At 45.0% G+C, this 18,173-nt stretch overlaps 2 protein-coding genes across 2 annotated transcripts in view; both read right to left on the bottom strand.

The window, feature by feature from the left end:
• The window catches only part of LOC109896788 (ras association domain-containing protein 3), a 50,589-nt gene extending 38,494 nt beyond the window's left edge, over window positions 1-12,095 (bottom strand). Inside the window, exons 1-2 of the mRNA XM_020491139.2 lie at window positions 11,467-12,095; window positions 2,347-2,471 (exon numbers count right to left, since the gene is read on the bottom strand). Coding sequence (XP_020346728.1) covers window positions 2,347-2,471; window positions 11,467-11,821 — 480 coding nt within the window. The 5' untranslated portion in view covers window positions 11,822-12,095. The remainder of the gene's footprint in view (window positions 1-2,346; window positions 2,472-11,466) is intronic.
• A 238-nt stretch (window positions 12,096-12,333) lies between these two features.
• On the bottom strand, window positions 12,334-16,301 carry LOC109896787 (apoptosis facilitator Bcl-2-like protein 14). Its single transcript, XM_020491138.2, has 7 exons — window positions 16,149-16,301; window positions 14,752-15,149; window positions 14,495-14,590; window positions 14,213-14,274; window positions 13,815-13,961; window positions 13,401-13,514; window positions 12,334-13,259 (listed from the first exon to the last, which is right to left on the bottom strand). The coding sequence occupies exons 2-7, from the start codon at window positions 15,143-15,145 to the stop codon at window positions 13,221-13,223; spliced, it is 852 nt and encodes a 283-aa protein (XP_020346727.1). The 5' UTR covers window positions 15,146-15,149; window positions 16,149-16,301; the 3' UTR covers window positions 12,334-13,220.
• Window positions 16,302-18,173: the final 1,872 nt, after the last annotated feature.

Below are 18,173 nucleotides of genomic sequence, written 5' to 3'. Positions count from 1 at the left end.
GGTCTCGCCTTGTGTCATAATAGAATATGATCCAGAGGTGTGTCTATATGGTGTAATGCCCTCATTCTTTCCATCCATCCATCCCACACGAGAGTTGTGTGTGTGTGTGTGTGCGCATGCTTGCGTACATTAGGTTGACCAAGGCTCATGGACTTAGGGACAGGGCCCCCACATACACACACACACCTTCAGATTCTCCTGGGGCCACAGAGGACAGAAATGTGTGTGAGGCCACCCAAAACAACCACCGCTATATGTGGCAGCCGGCTCATGTTGCTGTTGGGTGTGCTACAGGGCCAGGTAGTTTAGAATGTGCACACACACATGATGACTCTGGGGCTATTAGCCTAGTGGTTAGAGCATTATATCTGGAGTATTTCTCCTGTCGTATCCGGTGTCCTGTGTGATTTTAAGTATGCTCTCTCTAATTCTTCCTTTCTTTCTCTCTCTCGGAGGACCTGAGCCCTAGGACCATGCCTCAGGACTACCTGGCATGATGACTCCTTGCTGTCCCCAGTCCACCTGGCTGTGCTGCTGCTCCAGTTTCAACTGTTCTGCCTGCAGCTATGGAACCCTGAGCTGTTCACCGGACGTGCTACCTGTCCCAGACCTGCTGTTTTCAACTCTCTAGAGACAGAAGGAGCGGTAGAGATACTCTGAATGATCGGCTCTGAAAAGCCAACTGACATTTACTCGTGAGGTGCTGACTTGTTGCACCCTCGACAACTACTGTGATTATTATTATTTGACCATGCTGGTCATTTATGAACATTTGAACATCTTGGCCATGTTCTGTTATAATCTCCACCCGGCATAGCCAGAGTAAACTGAGTAAATGTCAGTTGGTGCATCAAAGCAGGGACCGAGAGACTGAAAAACAGCTTCTATCGCAAGGCCATCAGACTGTTAAACAGCCACCACTGACATTGAGTGGCTGCTGCCAACAGACTCAACTCCAGCCACTTTAATAATGGAATAATTGATGTAAAAATGTATCACTAGCCACTTTAAACAATGGCACTTAATATAATGTTTAGAATACCCTACACTACTCATCTCATATGTACAGTATATGCTGTACACTATACCACCTACTGCATCTTGCCATCTTCATGTAATACATGTATCACTAGCCACTTTAAACAATGCCACTTTATGTTTACATACCCTACATTACTCATCTCATATGTATATACTGTACTCTATAACATCTACTGCATCTTGCCTATGCCGTTCTGTACCATCACTCATTCATATATTTTTATGTACATATTCTTCATCCCTTTACACTTGTGTGTAAGGTAGTTGTTGTGGAATTGTTAGGTTAGGTTACTCGTTGGTTATTACTGCATTGTCGGAACTAGAAGCACAAGCATTTCGCTACACTCGCATTAACATCTGCTAACCATGTGTATGTGACAAAGAAAATTTGATTTGAAGAGGACTGGCCACCCCTCATAGCCTGGTTCCTCTCTAGGTTTCTTCCTAGGTTTTGGCCTTTCTAGGGAGTTTTTCCTAGCCACTGTGCTTCTACATCTGCATTGCTTGCTGTTTGGGGTTTTAGGCTGGGTTTCTGTATAGCACTTTGATATATCAGCTGATGTAAGAATGGCTATATAAATACATTTGATTTGATTGGGCCAGTAACCGAAAGGTTGCTGGATCGAATCCCCGAGCTGACATGGTAAAAACCAGTCGTTCTGCCCTTGAGCAAGGCAGTTAACCAGCTGTTCCCCGGGCACCGAAGATGTGGGCCCCGAAGACGTGGATGTCGATGAAGGCAGCCCCCCCACACCAATCTGATTCAGAGGAGTTGGGTTAAATGCGGAAGACACATTTCAATTGAAGACATTCAGTTGTACAACTGACTAGGTATCCCCCACTTTCCATTTCCCTTTCCTATTATATAGAGAATGACATGGACAGCTGGTCTCAAAGCATTGGCCCCACCTAGCTAATCCCAAACATGCACCCTTCAGTATGATACCATCAGAGTACCCAGAGCCAAGCCATTTATCCCCCCAAAAAACCCTAAGAGCAACACATCCCCCAAACAGTCACTCACTCCAGCCAAGAATTCTATGACAAGAGATACAGTATAGAGACAGAGATAGCGTCATCTGGTGGTACATTGGTGAACTACGTCTCAGTCACTCACTGTAATCACAGGCAGGGCGAATACTCATTCTATGCACTCTAACGCCCCCTTGTGGTGAAACACACGAAATTCAGTCATAATGTGACCATCACAGAATATAATATCAGCATCTCAAGGAACAAAGTGTTGACCCTTTAATTAGACAACACAGACACACAGAGGGAGTGAGAGAGAAGGTGGGTACTCACAATGGCCGGTGTGTTGTTGTTAAGGTGGTCCTGGCTGAGAGGGGTGTCAACGGCAACAGGACCACCGGGGTGACAGTCCAATGACACTCGCTCCCGACACTCTGGGTGACACGTATACTTACACCCTGGAGAAGGAGGAGAGGAGCTTGTTAAATAATTGTAAAGAGCACACTCCGACCTGACCTGGCAGACTCATAGAGCCTGCATTGTCTCGCGGTGTGTGTCAACGGAGCGGGCGGCGTTCAACACTGCACCAAATACCCTCATTTCATACTTCTAGTTATTCTTCCACCTCTTGAAGACTCCTGCCACTTCCTTGCCAGGAGGAGTTCAAATATTTCATCTGTGTTTGACTCAATAGCAGCGTGATCATTAACAGAGACCCGTGGATTCACTCAGGTCACAAGTACTATGTTAAATACTCCGTCCAACCCCTAACAGGTTTCATCCATAACCAAATAACTAATGTATAACCCAGCCACTAATTTATTTAATCTGTAACGCAACCCCAAACTGCTACGCAAGTATTCCCTGGGACTCCAGGCTCGGGTCTCCAGCAACAGCAATGAAGAACCAGGCGAGGTTGTGTTGTGTCTGGAGGGAAAGGACGAGATGGAAATGAGGTTGTCCACAGTATGCAAACACTCCCACTGACCCCGTTCACAGTCACCATTGCAAAAATCTTTCACCTGAGCTCTCGAAAACATTCAGCTCAGCCAAGTGAAACAGAAGTCACGATTCCAAAGTATTCCAAGTGCAAGAAAAATGTAAACATGATATAATACATTGGAGTGACAAAGAACAAGGGGAACTGTTTCGCTGCCCTTCGATCAGATCTGTCTGACAGGCCGGGGAAAAGTCTACAAGTGACACACAAACTTCCTCCCGTGCACACTGTAACTCCGCCGCGGCAGAACAAAAAGGTTGATGGAATCTCTAATGCGTCCTCTCTTTCTTTCTCTTTCCGCTCTCGTTCTCTGCGCCGGCTTGGCCAGCATCCAGCAGCCCACTTAGAATTAACCCAGTGTGGAGGAGAGACAGGGAGAGACCGCTAATAACACAGAATACATTACACATCACTGTGACACTCCCTCTGCAGAGTACAGAACATCCAGCGAGTCCTCGTTGTTAGCACCGGTGTACAGGAACAGAGTGGTCTGTGCGCGTGCGTTTGTCTGTGTCTCCTCTCTTACCTGAGGACCTCCTCTTCACCTGCCGGCTGAGCTTCACCGACAGTCTACAGATGGCTGCTCCCATCCCCGACCAGCACACCATTTCCCTCCTGCCTCACACACTCTTCTCTCTGAAGCTCTCCCTCACTGCTCAACCAATACTCCTTGACCACTGCGCACACTGTACCACCACTGGCCAGTTGCAACAGGCCCAGCTTCGACGCACTCACTCTCTTACACACAGGCACAACAAGCATCAGGAACAATAGCCTGTATGGACTGGGAACCCCCCACCTCCCTCGCCAGCCCAGACCTACACAGAGACTCATTTGCCTAGCTGCTACCACTCTCTCTCGCTTTCTCTCTCACACTCGCCCACTCACTCTCGGTCTCCCCCTCCCACTCTCTATGTATGGTAGTGCTGAGTGGGTGATTTGCCTGTCAAATGGAGGCTCAGTGGGTCACAGTGATGGACACACAGACAGTAGGAGAGAAGAGAGAGGGAGAGATGGAGGGGGGAGAGAGAGAGAGTGTGTGTCCAAACATGCGTGCGTGCGAGAGAGTGTGTGCATACGTGTGTGTGGGTGTAGGCCAGGGATGCTCCTCTCTGAGCTCACCAGCACACAAAGAGGGTGGTCAGCTCTTGTCTGCTAGGCTTCCTGCCCTAACACTCGCTAACCCTCTGTAGCTCTCGATACAATTAGGCAAAGCCTGGGTATTGTCTCAGCTAGGCCCTGGCGCTGGGACAGAACCAGAGAGGAAACGTTACACTGTCCGTCCACGACGCCATGACATAATAACAAACACCACCACAGGCTATGTCATCAGACATAAGGCCCTATGCCTGTGATGCTTGAACTTAGAGGAGATTTGTCTCGCCCCAGTGAGGAGAAATAAAACACACTTCCATGTCTTACACAACTGCAAAAGACGGACATCTGATGATGATTTTTACTGTCGGTCTGATGAGTTAAGCACTTTTTTTCTCTCTGGGAGTCTCCTGGGCCTGTGGGGAGTGTTGTGTGTGTGTGTGTGTGTGTGTGTGTGTGTGTGTGTGTGTGTGTGTGTGTGTGTGTGTGTGTGTGTGTGTGTGTGTGTGTGTGTGTGTGTAGTAAAGCTGTGCTGTCTCGTTGATAATAGCCCTTCCTGTAATCAGCCAGGCAAAACCAATCGATCGGACTTAATCAGTGGAGCTGAGAGGAGAACAGAGCGCAAGTCAGCATCTTCCCACACTCCCACAAAGAACAACAACACACTCCACAAACAGATGCGTACCAACACCACTCGCCCCTGAGCCTAGCCAGTGTCAGCTGTGTGTAGTATTTAGAGCTGGCTGTCTAACCATGTCTCTGTGTGCTGGGAGGAGAGATGAGGAACCTGTGGCGACCTTCTCACTGACGTGCCAAGAGCCAATTCAGCCAAACTCTGCCTCCCCCTCCCCACAACACACACATCTTGCAGTATCAATCCCAACATGTAAAGACCATAGCCTTGGTTTTAAAAGCAAGTAAGAGAGGGCCAGACCTTCACCCACAGCACACTGTGTGGTTGCAGAAGACGTAACATTACTCAAGCCTACTCTTCTTGGAGTCCCGCTGTGACCAGGTAGACCTGTGTGCGTGTTTGGGGATGGAGTGTGTGTGTGAGATATAGTTTTCTTATCCTGTAATCAAAGCTGGAGTGAAGCCTTGTGTTTCAGTAGGCACAATAGCTGTATCTGGGCTGTGGGTCGACGTGATCAACTTACTGAGGCAGTTGGTATGACACTAAGGCTCTGGACTGTAATAGGAGTAGAATGGTCTGGGGCTGGAGAGCTGTGTATTTGTGTGTCTAGTCCAGACAGGTGGTGCGTTGTATTTGTTCCTGCGCTTTCTTTAGACTGTAGAAAATAGATATCCTTCTTGAAGCAGCATTGCGCAAACTTAACAGCCCTCTTAGTTCCCCATTCCACATTCGGAGACTTCAATTCGGAATTCCACGTCTCTCATTCCTATCCGGCTCCACTCAGGCCCCCACTAACAAAGCACACTGCACTAAAAACACACATACACACTGCCAGGACAGCAGGTGGTCTCAGACCGTGCTGACTGTCAGTGGAGGAGACGGAAGGGTTGTCATTCCACTGTGGTAGTGTTGTTTTCCTAAGTCAACGGTAATCCGTTCCCCATAGATACCAGCGACGGGACTAAACCCATTCCCTCAGCACTTAAGAGCCTTTTCACACAAGGCTGCTAAACACCTAACTGAAATGCACACACACTTAATTATGGAACGTGCATATCTTCCACTCTCCCTCTCACGGGTATCCCTTCCTCTGTCTTTCGGTCTCTCTGCAGAGTCTGTCTGTCTGTTTACCTGCCTGTCTTCCACACAAAGTGTTTGTGCTGAGTCTTGGGTGTTTCATGACAGGTCAGGGATGACATTGAGTGATCTGTCTGTGGACACAACACTGCATCTGTGGACCTGAACTGTAGGTCCCTAAACAATGTGTTTATACACTTATTTTATCTCTCAGCTCATGGCCTCTAAGTGACACCAAACCGTCTGTCTGCCTTACCACTATGCTCTGGGGTTGGCTAAACACAGGCCCAGATACACACACTCACATATACAAACGTACACACACACACACACGGACACACACACAGATACACAAACTCACCAGAGTTCCTCCAAAGCAGGCTTAGTTCCAGGTGTCCAGAGCGGCGGATCAGTTTGGGAACACGGAAGAAGAAACCAGATAATCTCCTCAGAGTCCTCCCAAATCTTTTAGTCAGCCCCATTGCTCATTCACTCACACAGAGCTCACACACATTCATATGCTCGCACACCCAGGTTCTAACACATACATAGTGGGCTCCATTTTGCAGAGAGCACTGCGCAGATCCAACATAAGGTTGCCCCGGTCCTGCAAATCCCAGACTGTCTTTCACTCTGGCCCCTCTCTACCCTCTTTCTCCTCCTCTCTTTCTCCCCCTCTATCCTGCCCTGTCTGGCTTTTCTGTGTCATGTCTGGCCTGTGCTAGTCCCTCCCCTTACTGTTGCCCCCCCATTCACCCTGTGCGTGCGTGTGTGCGTGTGTGTGTGTGTGAGGATTACTATCCTCGTGAGTACTGGAAATCCCCATAAGGATAGTAAAACAAGGAAAAAGGCTATTTTAGGGGTTGGGTTAAGGGTTATGGTTACAATTAGGGATTAGGTGAAGGAGTTAGGGTTAGGGGTTAAGGTCAGGTTTAGGGTAAATAGGATTATGAATTGAAATACATTGTAGGTCCCACAAGGATAGTAATACATAAAGTGTGTGTGGTCATTGTGATGGGTCATTAACCTGTCACAATGAGAGAGTAGTGTCTTCTGGAGCCACACTGTCACTGCACCTGCACAAACAGCAGCTGGGCGCTAGGGCAAACACACACGCAGGCAGGCAAGTACACACAGAGACACACACAGAGACACACACAGTCTTCAGTGGAGAATGAAAGCTGATCTAGTCATGGGGAATTACAACAAGTTATTTCCAATCCAGGAGCACAAAAGGTCTCTAACACTTCCCTGTGGTGAATGAATGGTCATGTTAATCCCCCATCTCCTCTGTGTCTAATCTAATTTCACCAACTTCTCACCTCTCCATGTAAATGGCTTTGGATGAGGCCCACAGGCCTAGCTGACCATTTGGGCTTATAAGGCCAATGGTTCTGTGTGAATGACAGGGATAAATACCGCCCCAATATATCCACGGGTGATACAATCGCCATCGCACTGCACTATCCATCTGGACATGAGGAACACTTACGTAAGAATGCTGTTCAATAACTACAGCTCAGGCTTCAACATCATAGTACCCTTCAAGCTCGGGGCCCTGAGTCTGAATCCAGCCCTGTGCAACTGGGTCCTGAACTTTGTGACGGGCCGCTCCCAGGTGGTGAAGGTAGCCAACAACACCTCCACTATGCTGATCCTCAACACAGGGGCCCCACAAGGGTGCATGCTCAGCTCCCTCCTGTACTCCCTGTTCACCCATGAATGCGTGGCCACGCACACCTCCAACTCAATCATCAAGTTTGCAGACGACACAACAGTGGTACGCCTGATTACCAGAAATGACGCGACAGCCTACAGGGAGGAGGCAAGGGTCCTGGTGGAGTGGTGCCAGGAAAATAACCTCTTTCTCAACGTCAACAAAATTAAGGAGCTGATTGTGGGCTTCAGGAGACAGCAGAGGGAGCAAGCCACCATCCACATCTACGGAGCCACAGTGGAGAAGGTGAAAAGCTTCAAGTTCCTCGGCGTACACATCACTGAAAATCTGAAATGGTCCACCCACACAGATAGCGTGGTGAAGAACCTCACGAGGCTGTAAAAATTAGGCTTGGCACCTAGGAATCTCACAGACTTTTACAGGTGCACCATTGAGAGCATCCTGTCGGTCTGTATCAACGCCTGGTAGGGCAACTGCGTCGTCAGCAACGGCAGGGCTCTCCGGAGGGTGGTACGGTCTGCCCAACGCATCACCGGGGGGGGCACTCTGCCTGTCCTCCAGGACATCTACAGCACCTTGTGTCACAGGAAGGCCAAGAACATCATCAAGGCCACCCGAGCCCGGCAATCAATCAGAAGGCGAGGTCAGTACTGGTGCATCAAAGCTGGGACCTTCCATCTCAAGGCCATCAGACTGTTAAATAGCCATCACTAGTCAGCCTCCACCCAGTACCCTGCCCTGAACTTAGTCACTGTCACTAGCTGGCTACCACATGGTTACCTTAGAGGCTGCTGCCCTATGTACATAGACATGGAACACTGGTCACTTTAATAATGTTCACATACTGTTTTACCCATTTCATATGAATATACTGTATTCTCGTCCGGTCCATCCTATTCAACTATTGCTGAAAATATACTACTGTATGCAATGTATTCTTCAGATAGTGTACATATTTGATCCACATACTGTCCATAAATCCCATCACATACAGTGCCTTCAGAAAGATTCAGACCCCTTGACTTTTTCCACATTTAGTTACGTTACAGCCTTATTCCAAAATAGCATTTTTCCCTCATCAATCTACACACAATACCCCATAATGACTAAGCAAAGACAGGTTAAGACATTTTTAGCTCATTTATAAAAAATATAAAACTGAAATATCACATTTACTGTTGAAGTCACGAAGTTTACATACACCTTAGCCAAATACATTTAAACTCAGTTTTTCACAATTCCTGACATATAATCCTAGTAAAAATTCCCTGTTTTATTTTAAGAATGTGAGATGTCAGAATAATAGTAGAGAGATTGATTTATTTCAGCTTTTATTTCTTTCATCACATTCCGGTGGGTCAGAAGTTTACATTCACTAAATTAGTATTTGTTAGCATTGCCTTTAAATTGTTTAACTTGGGTCTAACGTTTCAGTTACTCTTCCACAAGCATCCCACAATAAGTTGGATGAATTTTGGCCCATTCCTCCTGACAAAGCTGGTGTAACTGAGTCAGGTTTGCAGCCTCCTTGCTCGCACACACTTTTTCAGTTCGGCCCCCACATTTCCTATAGGATTGGAGGTCAGGGCTTTGTGAGTCATTTTGCCACAATTTTGGGAAGTATGCTTGGGGTCATTGTCCATTTGGAAGCCCCGTTTGCGACCAAGCTTTAACTTCCTGACTGATGTCTTGAGATGTTGCTTCAATATATCCACATAATTCTCCTCCCTCATGATGCCATCTATTTTGTGAAGGGCACCAGTCCCTTCTGCAGCAAAGCACCCCCACAACATGATACTGCCACCCCCATGCTTCACGGTTGGGATGGTGTTCTTCGGCTTGCAAGCCTCACCCTTTTTTTGGGGTCATTATGGGCAAACAGTTTTATTTTTGTTTCTTCAGACCAGAGGACATTTCTCCAAAAAGTACGATCTTTGTCCCCATGTGCAGTTGCAAACCGTAGTTTATGGTGGTTTAGGAGCAGTGGCTTCTTCCTTGCTGAGCGGCCTTTCAGGTTATGTCGTTAAAGGACTCGTATTACTGTGGATATAGATACTTTTGTACCTGTTTCCTCCAGCATCTTCACAAGGTCCTTTGCTGTTGTTCTGGGATTGATTTGCACTTTTCGCACCAAAGTAGTTCATCTCTAGGAGACAGAATGCTTCTCCTTTAATGTGTACCGTAGTCTAGCTTTTTTTATGGCGGTTTTGGAGCAGTGGCTTCTTCCTTACTGAGCGGCCTTTCAGTTTATGTTCGATATAGGACTCGTCCACCCAACTTATTGTGGGAAGCTTGTGGAAGGTTACCCAAAACGTTTGACCAAAGTTAAACAATTTAAAGGCAATGCTACCAAATACTAATTGAGTGTATTCAAACTTCTGACCCACTGGGAATGTGATGAAAGAAATAAAAGCTGAAATAAATCATTCTCTCTCCTATTATTCTGATATTTCACATTCTTAAAATAAAGTGGTGATCCTAACTGACCTAAAACAGGGAATTTTTACGAGGATTTACATGTCAGGAATTGTGAAAAACTGAGTTTAAATGTATTTGGCTAAGGTGTATGTAAACTTCTGACAACAACTGTATTATGCACATACAATTATGCTGAGTCTACACACACTCACTCACATAGAATCATCATATACAGTACCAGTCAAAAGTTTGGACACACCTACTCATTCAAGGGTTTTTCTTTATTCTTACTATTTTCTACATTGTAGAATAATAGTGACGACATCAAAACTATGAAGTAACACAAATGTAATCATGTAATAACCAAGAAATTGTTAAACAAATCCCTGGTTCGTGCCCAGGTAGGGGCGAGGAGAGGGACGGAAGCTATACTGTTACACTTTGAAACCATCAATGTACAAGCAATGCTTTTAAACGTGTGATGACTGATGGACCACTCTGGGCACAGACGTCAGTTCAAGGTCGAGTTGTCAACTAATGTGAAATCAACAAATGTCACCATGTCATTGGATTTAGGTTAAAATAAATGCCCTTAAGTTGATGACTTTTTGCAAATCCAATCAGTTTCCCACATTGATTCAACGTCATAACATAGATTAGGGGGATTGAAATTACGTGGAAACAACGTTGATTCAACCAGTTTTTGCCCAGTGGGGAGTAATGCAGCAATGATAGGAGTAGCAACAAGAATGTACTGTATCAATCATCAGTAAACAGGTGCCTGGGACATTAGATTGAGGAAGTGAGTGCCTATCAGTGGAAGAATACAGAGAAAGCTGAGCCGAGAGGAAAGCATGTGTACAAATGTACAGTTTATAAACCAGTTTATCGGCACGGTGTGAGTGTGTGCGTAGTGCCCGGCCCTGTGTAGGGGTAGACTGTACGTAGCCATGCCTTCCTGAACATGTACAACCAACATAAAGTATTCCCAACCCTTGACTTTTTCCGTGGTTGTCGAGCAATGATCAACAATCAATTTGACAAAGCTTGAAGAATTGTTTTTAAGAATAATGGGAAGACGCTGCACAATCCAGGTGTGGAAAGCTCTTGGAGACTTAAACCAGAAAACACACAGCTTTAATCGCCGCTACCAAAGGTGCTTCTACAAAGTATTGACTCAGGGGTGTGAATACCGGTGTATTTGAGATATTTCCGTATTTAACTCTGACTACATGTCTTAATAAATGTCTAAAAAACATTGTATGTAGATGGGTGACAAAAAAAAACATTTTGAATTCTGGCTTAACACAGCAAAATGTGGAATAAGCCAAGGGGTATGAATATATCTTAATATCCAGATTGTATGGAGCCTGTAAGAAAGTCTAGTTTCATAAGGCAGTTTAGGTTTCCAGTTGATAAATCAATTAAATTGATAAGCTTCATAGCTTGAGGCTCTCTGTTAACCAGTATGTTGTCTGCTGTAGTAGATGATATTGATGTTAAGACAGTCAAGCTATCTCAACTGAAACATAATACAGTTGTAGAACTCACCTGAACACATCAGGGAGAAGTGGAGGATGTATACGCGGCAAACATCGCACCATGCGCCCGAAAGACCAAGGTAGAAGGTGTGTCCCTCCCCCCTCATCTGGGAGTCTCTCTCACTGGGGGAGAATATGGTCCTCACATCCGGGGGCTTGAACCCCCTTTTCCTACTGCCGCGGACAGGGCAGTCGTTCTCCGCGGGGTTCATCACCTTCACCGGCTCCGGTCTTCTCTCTTCGAGGTTTGGTAACGAGTCCGCTCTGATCTTGCACCAGACCGCCTCGATGTTCTCCAGACTCCTGCTTGGAGTAGATGTATGCCTTCGGGCGGCTCGGACTACCTTGACTTTCGAATGGTACATCCTAGGCGGGTTGAACAATTCCCCTCGACTGTAGTCCACCGTCTTCAATGCTGATTTATTAGCGATATCCACAGCTAACTGTGATACGCCGATCACGCGATGTAGCGCATCGGTGAGTACTTCCTACTTTGGTGCATGATCTTACGCACTCTTTCGGGCACACAGGCGACAGCAACGATGAGTCTTCTTCGCGCGCAACACAGATGAGATACAGAACAAGGTGTTTAGTTTAGTACATGTTACCTACATGTTGAAATCCACATTGTGTGAATAGATGACACTGCTTCCTCGCTCTGGCCTGTTCTTGTTGTCTGTAAGCAGGTTGAGCAGGTGCAGGAAACCGTTTAGGTTCATTTCAGTACAGACCCTAAGAAATCCCCCCTCCCTCCATGAGTGACGTACCTGTACACAATACCTGCACATGAGTGACATACCTGTACATGCATGCTATGCGTGATGAGATTGCATTTCAATATAAATTACCGCTTGGTCCTAAATCATTGTACACAATGTCAGGAGTCTTCAACAACTATTTTTATTCAATAAATCATTATTGAAATAAATCAGTCACAAAGCTGTCTAAATCAGTGTTAACATTGAACACTAATCATAACATGGAATTTGTTTAATTATTCCTAAACAAGTCAGACATTCCAATGCATAGACTCAGCACACAGAATGAAAGTGTGACCATATAGCAGTAAGAATAGATGCACTTCCATACAGTATATGTAGGCTACAGTAGCTGCCCCAGTCTTTGGTCCAGTCATGGTTTAACCATGTAGTGGTTCGATCTCTGGATCAACTGAGGACATAAGTCCTGGAGGTCTGGTATGTTGATCTCTTTAACTTATCTGCTTTATGTAAACATTATTTGGATCAGACAGTATAGGCTACATCAATAGTCAACAGTCATCATCATTATTATTCTTACAATAAAAAATGTAATAATCAAGTAAATGTTTTTTTTTATAGTCCAAATTAAAATGTTAACAAAACACCTGAATACAGTACTTTCACATACATTCTTATATCATATCAATGTAGAATTCAAAAAAAAGGAATGGGGTTTGAGATGTACATTTTCTTATATACTATGACTCTGGAAGACAGTCTATATTTCTATGTGCATGTTTCTTTGTGCAAAATCAATGTTAAATTGGGCATGCAATATTAACCTGAGTTGAAACTTCTCTAGGGGTTGGGGTTAGAGGGCAACATCCCAATTCTCCACCCTTTCCCATCATGTACTTAACAATGGTGGAAACTCACTTTTGCCAATAACTACACCAATGAAATTTTGATCCATGGAAGAAAGTGCGCAAGAGCATACTTTGGGAAAAGGGTGGATAATCAGGAAGAACCAATGGGTGTATAGGATGGGGAAAATCCCTCTGACTCAGTCGACTTCCTCCTCATCATTCACAAAAGCTTCCTCCTGTTGAGAGAGAAATGAAAGCTGTATTGACCAACATCTCACAAAATAACATTGATATTTTTGTCAGCTGGAGATCATTGATAGGAACAAGAAGGTGGACCTCCAGTACTATAGGCGATATATCTCTCTGTATGTACGTACATAACCACCCTGCTGTATGGCCCAGGAAGAGAAGTGATCCTGCAGGTATTTCGCTCCAAATCCCAGCACCCGGCTCATAGGGAGGCTGTCCACTGCTGACAGGCGACTGGTCACCTGGTGGAGCAGAGGGTTGAGAGTTGACACAAAATGGCTGCCATGCAACCAATGGGTATATATGCTTGTGGTACTCCAATGGGTGATTTAGCCACATACAATGTAAAGCACTTACAGGGACAGTTTCTAAGACCCAGATTAAGCTTATTTCTGGAGTAAAAAAACACTTTCAATAGGGATTCTTGAGCATGCATTTTAGTCCAGGAGTATGTTCAAATATGTGTCTGGGAAAATGGCCATTAGTTAGAAAAAGGATTGGGAAAAAAATGTTTTAGGTAAATGTAATTCTGTCATGATTACCTCACAAGTCATGGCGATTTGGGCCGTGGGTGACCCCTGAGTGCCGGGGTCCGAGGTCAGGCCAAGTCTGCCGAGGAAGGTGGAGATGGTCCTCTCATACAAGCTGTAGCCAAAGAGCTCTGAGGACAGAGAGGCGTCCTTCAGGACCTGCCAGGGACATGATAGAGGACAGTAAAGTTTACACCCAAATCCCACAAGTATTTTCTGGGTGAATGCCCATGTGATGAAAAATGGATGAATGATAAATGCAACACCATTTTTTCCATTTATCTTTGTGAAGGGATCCCAGTCTTGCAGATAGACTATTATCTGTGTGTAGAGGGACACCAAGTGGGCAGAGAACTACACAATCACACAGGTTCTACCTAGAGAAACAGATATTTCCTGCCATACTTTACCTCCTCATTGAGTTTGTCTCCCGCTCCTCTCAGCAGAAGCCCCACCAGCCTCTCTATAGCATCTGAAAGGCAGAGATAAGAGGGTAAGGGTTAGAGGTCATAGGTTAAAAAAACAAACAAAGAGGAGTTCAGGGTCGTATTGATTAAGGCACATCGTAGAAAAACGTTTTTACTTCCAATTCTTATTTGACAAGATCAGGTAGTCCCTCCCATTTTCAGTCCCTTTTCCATTTGGTGCCTAATGAATACATCCCATATATGACGGCTGAGTTGGTCTTATACCTTCCTCTCCGTCAGTCTCCAGGTCCCCAGAAATGCAGGTCACTCCGTCAGCAATCTGAGTCAACCGGTCAGCTACCTCCCCCAGCTCATCTCTCGCTAAACCGAAAACAAACACACACAGCTTTAGTATACTTGGCATGACAACAAACCATCTGCCTAAAGAAGAAACATACTTTCAAATGTAAGGAACAGTGTATTACACCAACACATGCAATCAAACAACCCTCCAGTCTCTCCTTCCCCTGATACAAACTCACAGTTGCCAAAGGATCTGAAGGAGGACCTCTGGGTGCCCGTTGGTGGTGATGGTGTTCTTGGTGGTCCTGATGCTACAGCTGTACTGTCTCTGTGGGGTCGGATACAGCTCAACAAGCTCTGCAGCCTCATTCTCATCCCCTTCTTCTTCCTCTTCTTCTCCTTCTTTATAAATGTGTCTGCATGGCCCTCTAGTGTCTGTGCACCACCCGGCTGGGTGTCTGTACCTTGAGGTAGCGGGCACAACACCTCCCTAGGTCTCCTCCTCTGGGCGTACGCCATCATCAGCCTGAACTCCACACTGTCCTCCATGCCATCCATATCCCCTGGCAGCCCAGCTTTGGCACTCCCATTCACATTACTGTTGGTACTCCCATTGGAATTGCTGTTTGCCATCTCCCTAAACAAAAATAAACAAACAAACCAGGAACAGGAAGTGAGTGTATAGCTGCAACAGCCTATTACACAAATCCAACAACATTGATCTGTAAGTTTTCCAATGCAGTTTAAAAACAGTTTATGAATGTATACTTTCCTGGAAGAGTGCAAATGCACAGTACCCCCAAACAGCACATTGGGAATAGAGAATGAGAATTTTCACTGAAAAAAAAAAATTTAAACCACCTCTAGAGAGCAGCAGCACTCATGTGGTGGTAAAGGGCCTAACTGATGCCAAAAAATGGGAAGACAACATACCAAGGCACACCCTTTTGTCCTGTGAGTTCTGAGTCTGACATGACATCAATAGGTGACAGGTAGCATAGTGGTTAGGGCTTTGGGCCAGTATCTGAAAGGTTGCTAGTTTGAAGGTGAAAAATATGTAAATGTGACCGTGAGCGAAGCACTTGGAGTTGGGACATGCAAAAATATATACATTTCCAATGCGCATGCAAGTACAACACACTTGTAGCTGCCTAAATGTGTTAAATAGGACAAATAAGTACCCACCAAATTATAAATCATTTTAAATGATCCAGAATGTCTTAAATAGTAGTGTGTACAATCAAAAACGCATCTTTTGACCAATGTGTAAAATAAAATGTGTTAATTGTGTAGATACTCCTCTAAGAAAGCCAATGGCTCAAACCTCATGTCGCCAACATAATTCGTTCAAAGGTTATTGGAGGGGATAATTCAATGGTGGCCTGAGGGGAAAACAATTAAGAATTCTGCCAGGGGGGAGATTTTCGGCACAATATCGAGATAAGATATATATAGAATTTGAGACATGTAGTATTTTCATATTAATGCGAAATTCTTGTTCGGAAGATTTCTCACAAAAACGTCTACTACCAGGCGCGTACTGGGAAACCAACCAGGGACAGTAAAACTTTAACAAAGTTTAAGTTAATAAATCGGCACTTACTTATTTATCAAATAAAAAGCCATGCCTACTTACGTATAACAGTACTACGTCTGCGCTAGTTGCCAACGTTTTAAGTTATAAATTCGCCGGTGAATGAGCGTTCTTCTGATTCTTAAAACTCTCGTTCTGCCTACTAGCTGCTGCCTGTCCGACTGACTCCTGGTGTTTCTTTATAACCTGTCTTCCGTAAACGTCACAGTGACGTTTGTATGTGGTCGAAATTGAAACCAAGTTGGCATGACGATTGTTTTACCTACATGTGAGAACCCCCAAATAGTGACACGTCAACCCCGTGATAAATTAGTCATGTTAAATAAACAAAACAATGACATTGCTATTTTATCTGTTCTTCTAAATTGATAGTTATTCACATATTAGGACACAATTATACCGTTGGTGTTGGACTATTCCTAATGTCTATCAAATGTATCCCCTTCCAAAAAATAATACAATACAATGATCACAAGACTGCTTGCCAGTCTGTTCCCTGTCTGTATAGGCCATATCAACCTGCTGGCTGTAATGGGTAAAGGTTGAGACTATATTGCAGGCATAGTCTATGACTGATTATAAGTCTCTCTGAGACTGGATAGAGCGATTCAGCCACCTTCAAAATGGACAACAATAATATTCTATTCCTTAAGGAAATCCCCAGAGTTAGTTTTAGCAGGCACCCATGATATTCCACCACCCTACTATCTGTCCTCTATCCCACTCTGAAGGTTGGGAGTCTTTCACAGGCTTGTGTAAATGTGATTTCTCTTTTGCCCCACCTCAACAACAAACAATCATTCAAAACACAGGAAATAAAGTCAGAGGCAAGCAAGTATTTTCTCTTGGAAAATGTCTCCTGTGACATGCCCTCAGTTAGCCTACCACACACACACACACATTGTCACATGTTTTGTTGTGAACTTGTGACTCATACTGTTGCGACTCATGAGACATCCACAGGTAGTGCTGGAAAATGACGACACCTTATTATATCAGTTCCAGGTACTTAGACCTACATTAAATGTTGTTGATCATTGACAGATACAGTGGGGAAAAAAGTATTTAGTCAGCCACCAATTGTGCAAGTTCTCCCACTTAAAAAGATGAGAGAGGCCTGTAATTTTCATCATAGGTACACTTCAACTATTACAGACAAAATGAGGGAAAAAAATCCAGAAGGTAAGCACGGGCATATTATGGGAAATAGTCAATGAAAGGGTAAGCCGTCAGCAGGGTGGAGAAACGCACAAGCACACACGCACGCATATATTTGGATCATGTTTGACTATAGTGCAGGGGCGCAACTTTCACTGGGGACGGGGACGGGACGGGGGTCATGTCCTCCCCACATTCTGAAATTGCATTTTTGTCCCCCCAGTTTTATCATAGCAATGTGATTATAAAAAGGTGGCAATGGAGTGGTTTAGGACCATGCAGACTCTTCCGAGCGGCCAGGTAAGTTGTGTGAAGGCAAAGGATCTGGAAGGCTGACTGGATCAGCACTGGACAGTTGAGCATTGTTCAGTGTGTATGTGTTGTGCCCATTCACCAAGTTTTAAAGGCAAGCAGAGCAGAGACTGGCTCCTCTTTAGTTGACTGATGTAGCTGGCAACTTTTATTTTATTAAATTTTTTACCCCTTTTTCTCCTCAATTTCGTCATATCCAATTGGTAGTTACGGACTCGGGAGAGGCGAAGGTCGAGAGCCGTGTGCCCTCCGAAACACAACCCAGCTAAGCCGCACTGCTTCATGACACAATGCCCACTTAACCCGGAAGCCAGCCCCACCAATGTGTCGGAGGGAACACCGTACACGTGGGGACCGTGCCAGCTTACAATGCGCCCAGCCTGCTGCAGGAGTCGCTAGTGCACGAGGGAACAAGAACATCCCTGTTCCAAACCCTCCCCTAAACCGGACAACGTGTTTGTACGGAAATGTTTTGTTGTCTTTGTTTTGTCCCGTTTCAGAAGTAAATGTACTTGGCTAGCTTTCACCAGTTAATGATGGCGCTGGAGGGATGCTGTCTTATCGGCTCTTAACCAACCATTCTATTTTGTTTGTTTT

Source organism: Oncorhynchus kisutch, linkage group LG9 (genome assembly GCF_002021735.2).
Source record: "Oncorhynchus kisutch isolate 150728-3 linkage group LG9, Okis_V2, whole genome shotgun sequence".
In the NCBI taxonomy this organism is placed as follows: Eukaryota; Metazoa; Chordata; class Actinopteri; order Salmoniformes; family Salmonidae; genus Oncorhynchus; species Oncorhynchus kisutch.
This window is presented reverse-complemented; position numbering and strand designations above follow the sequence as displayed.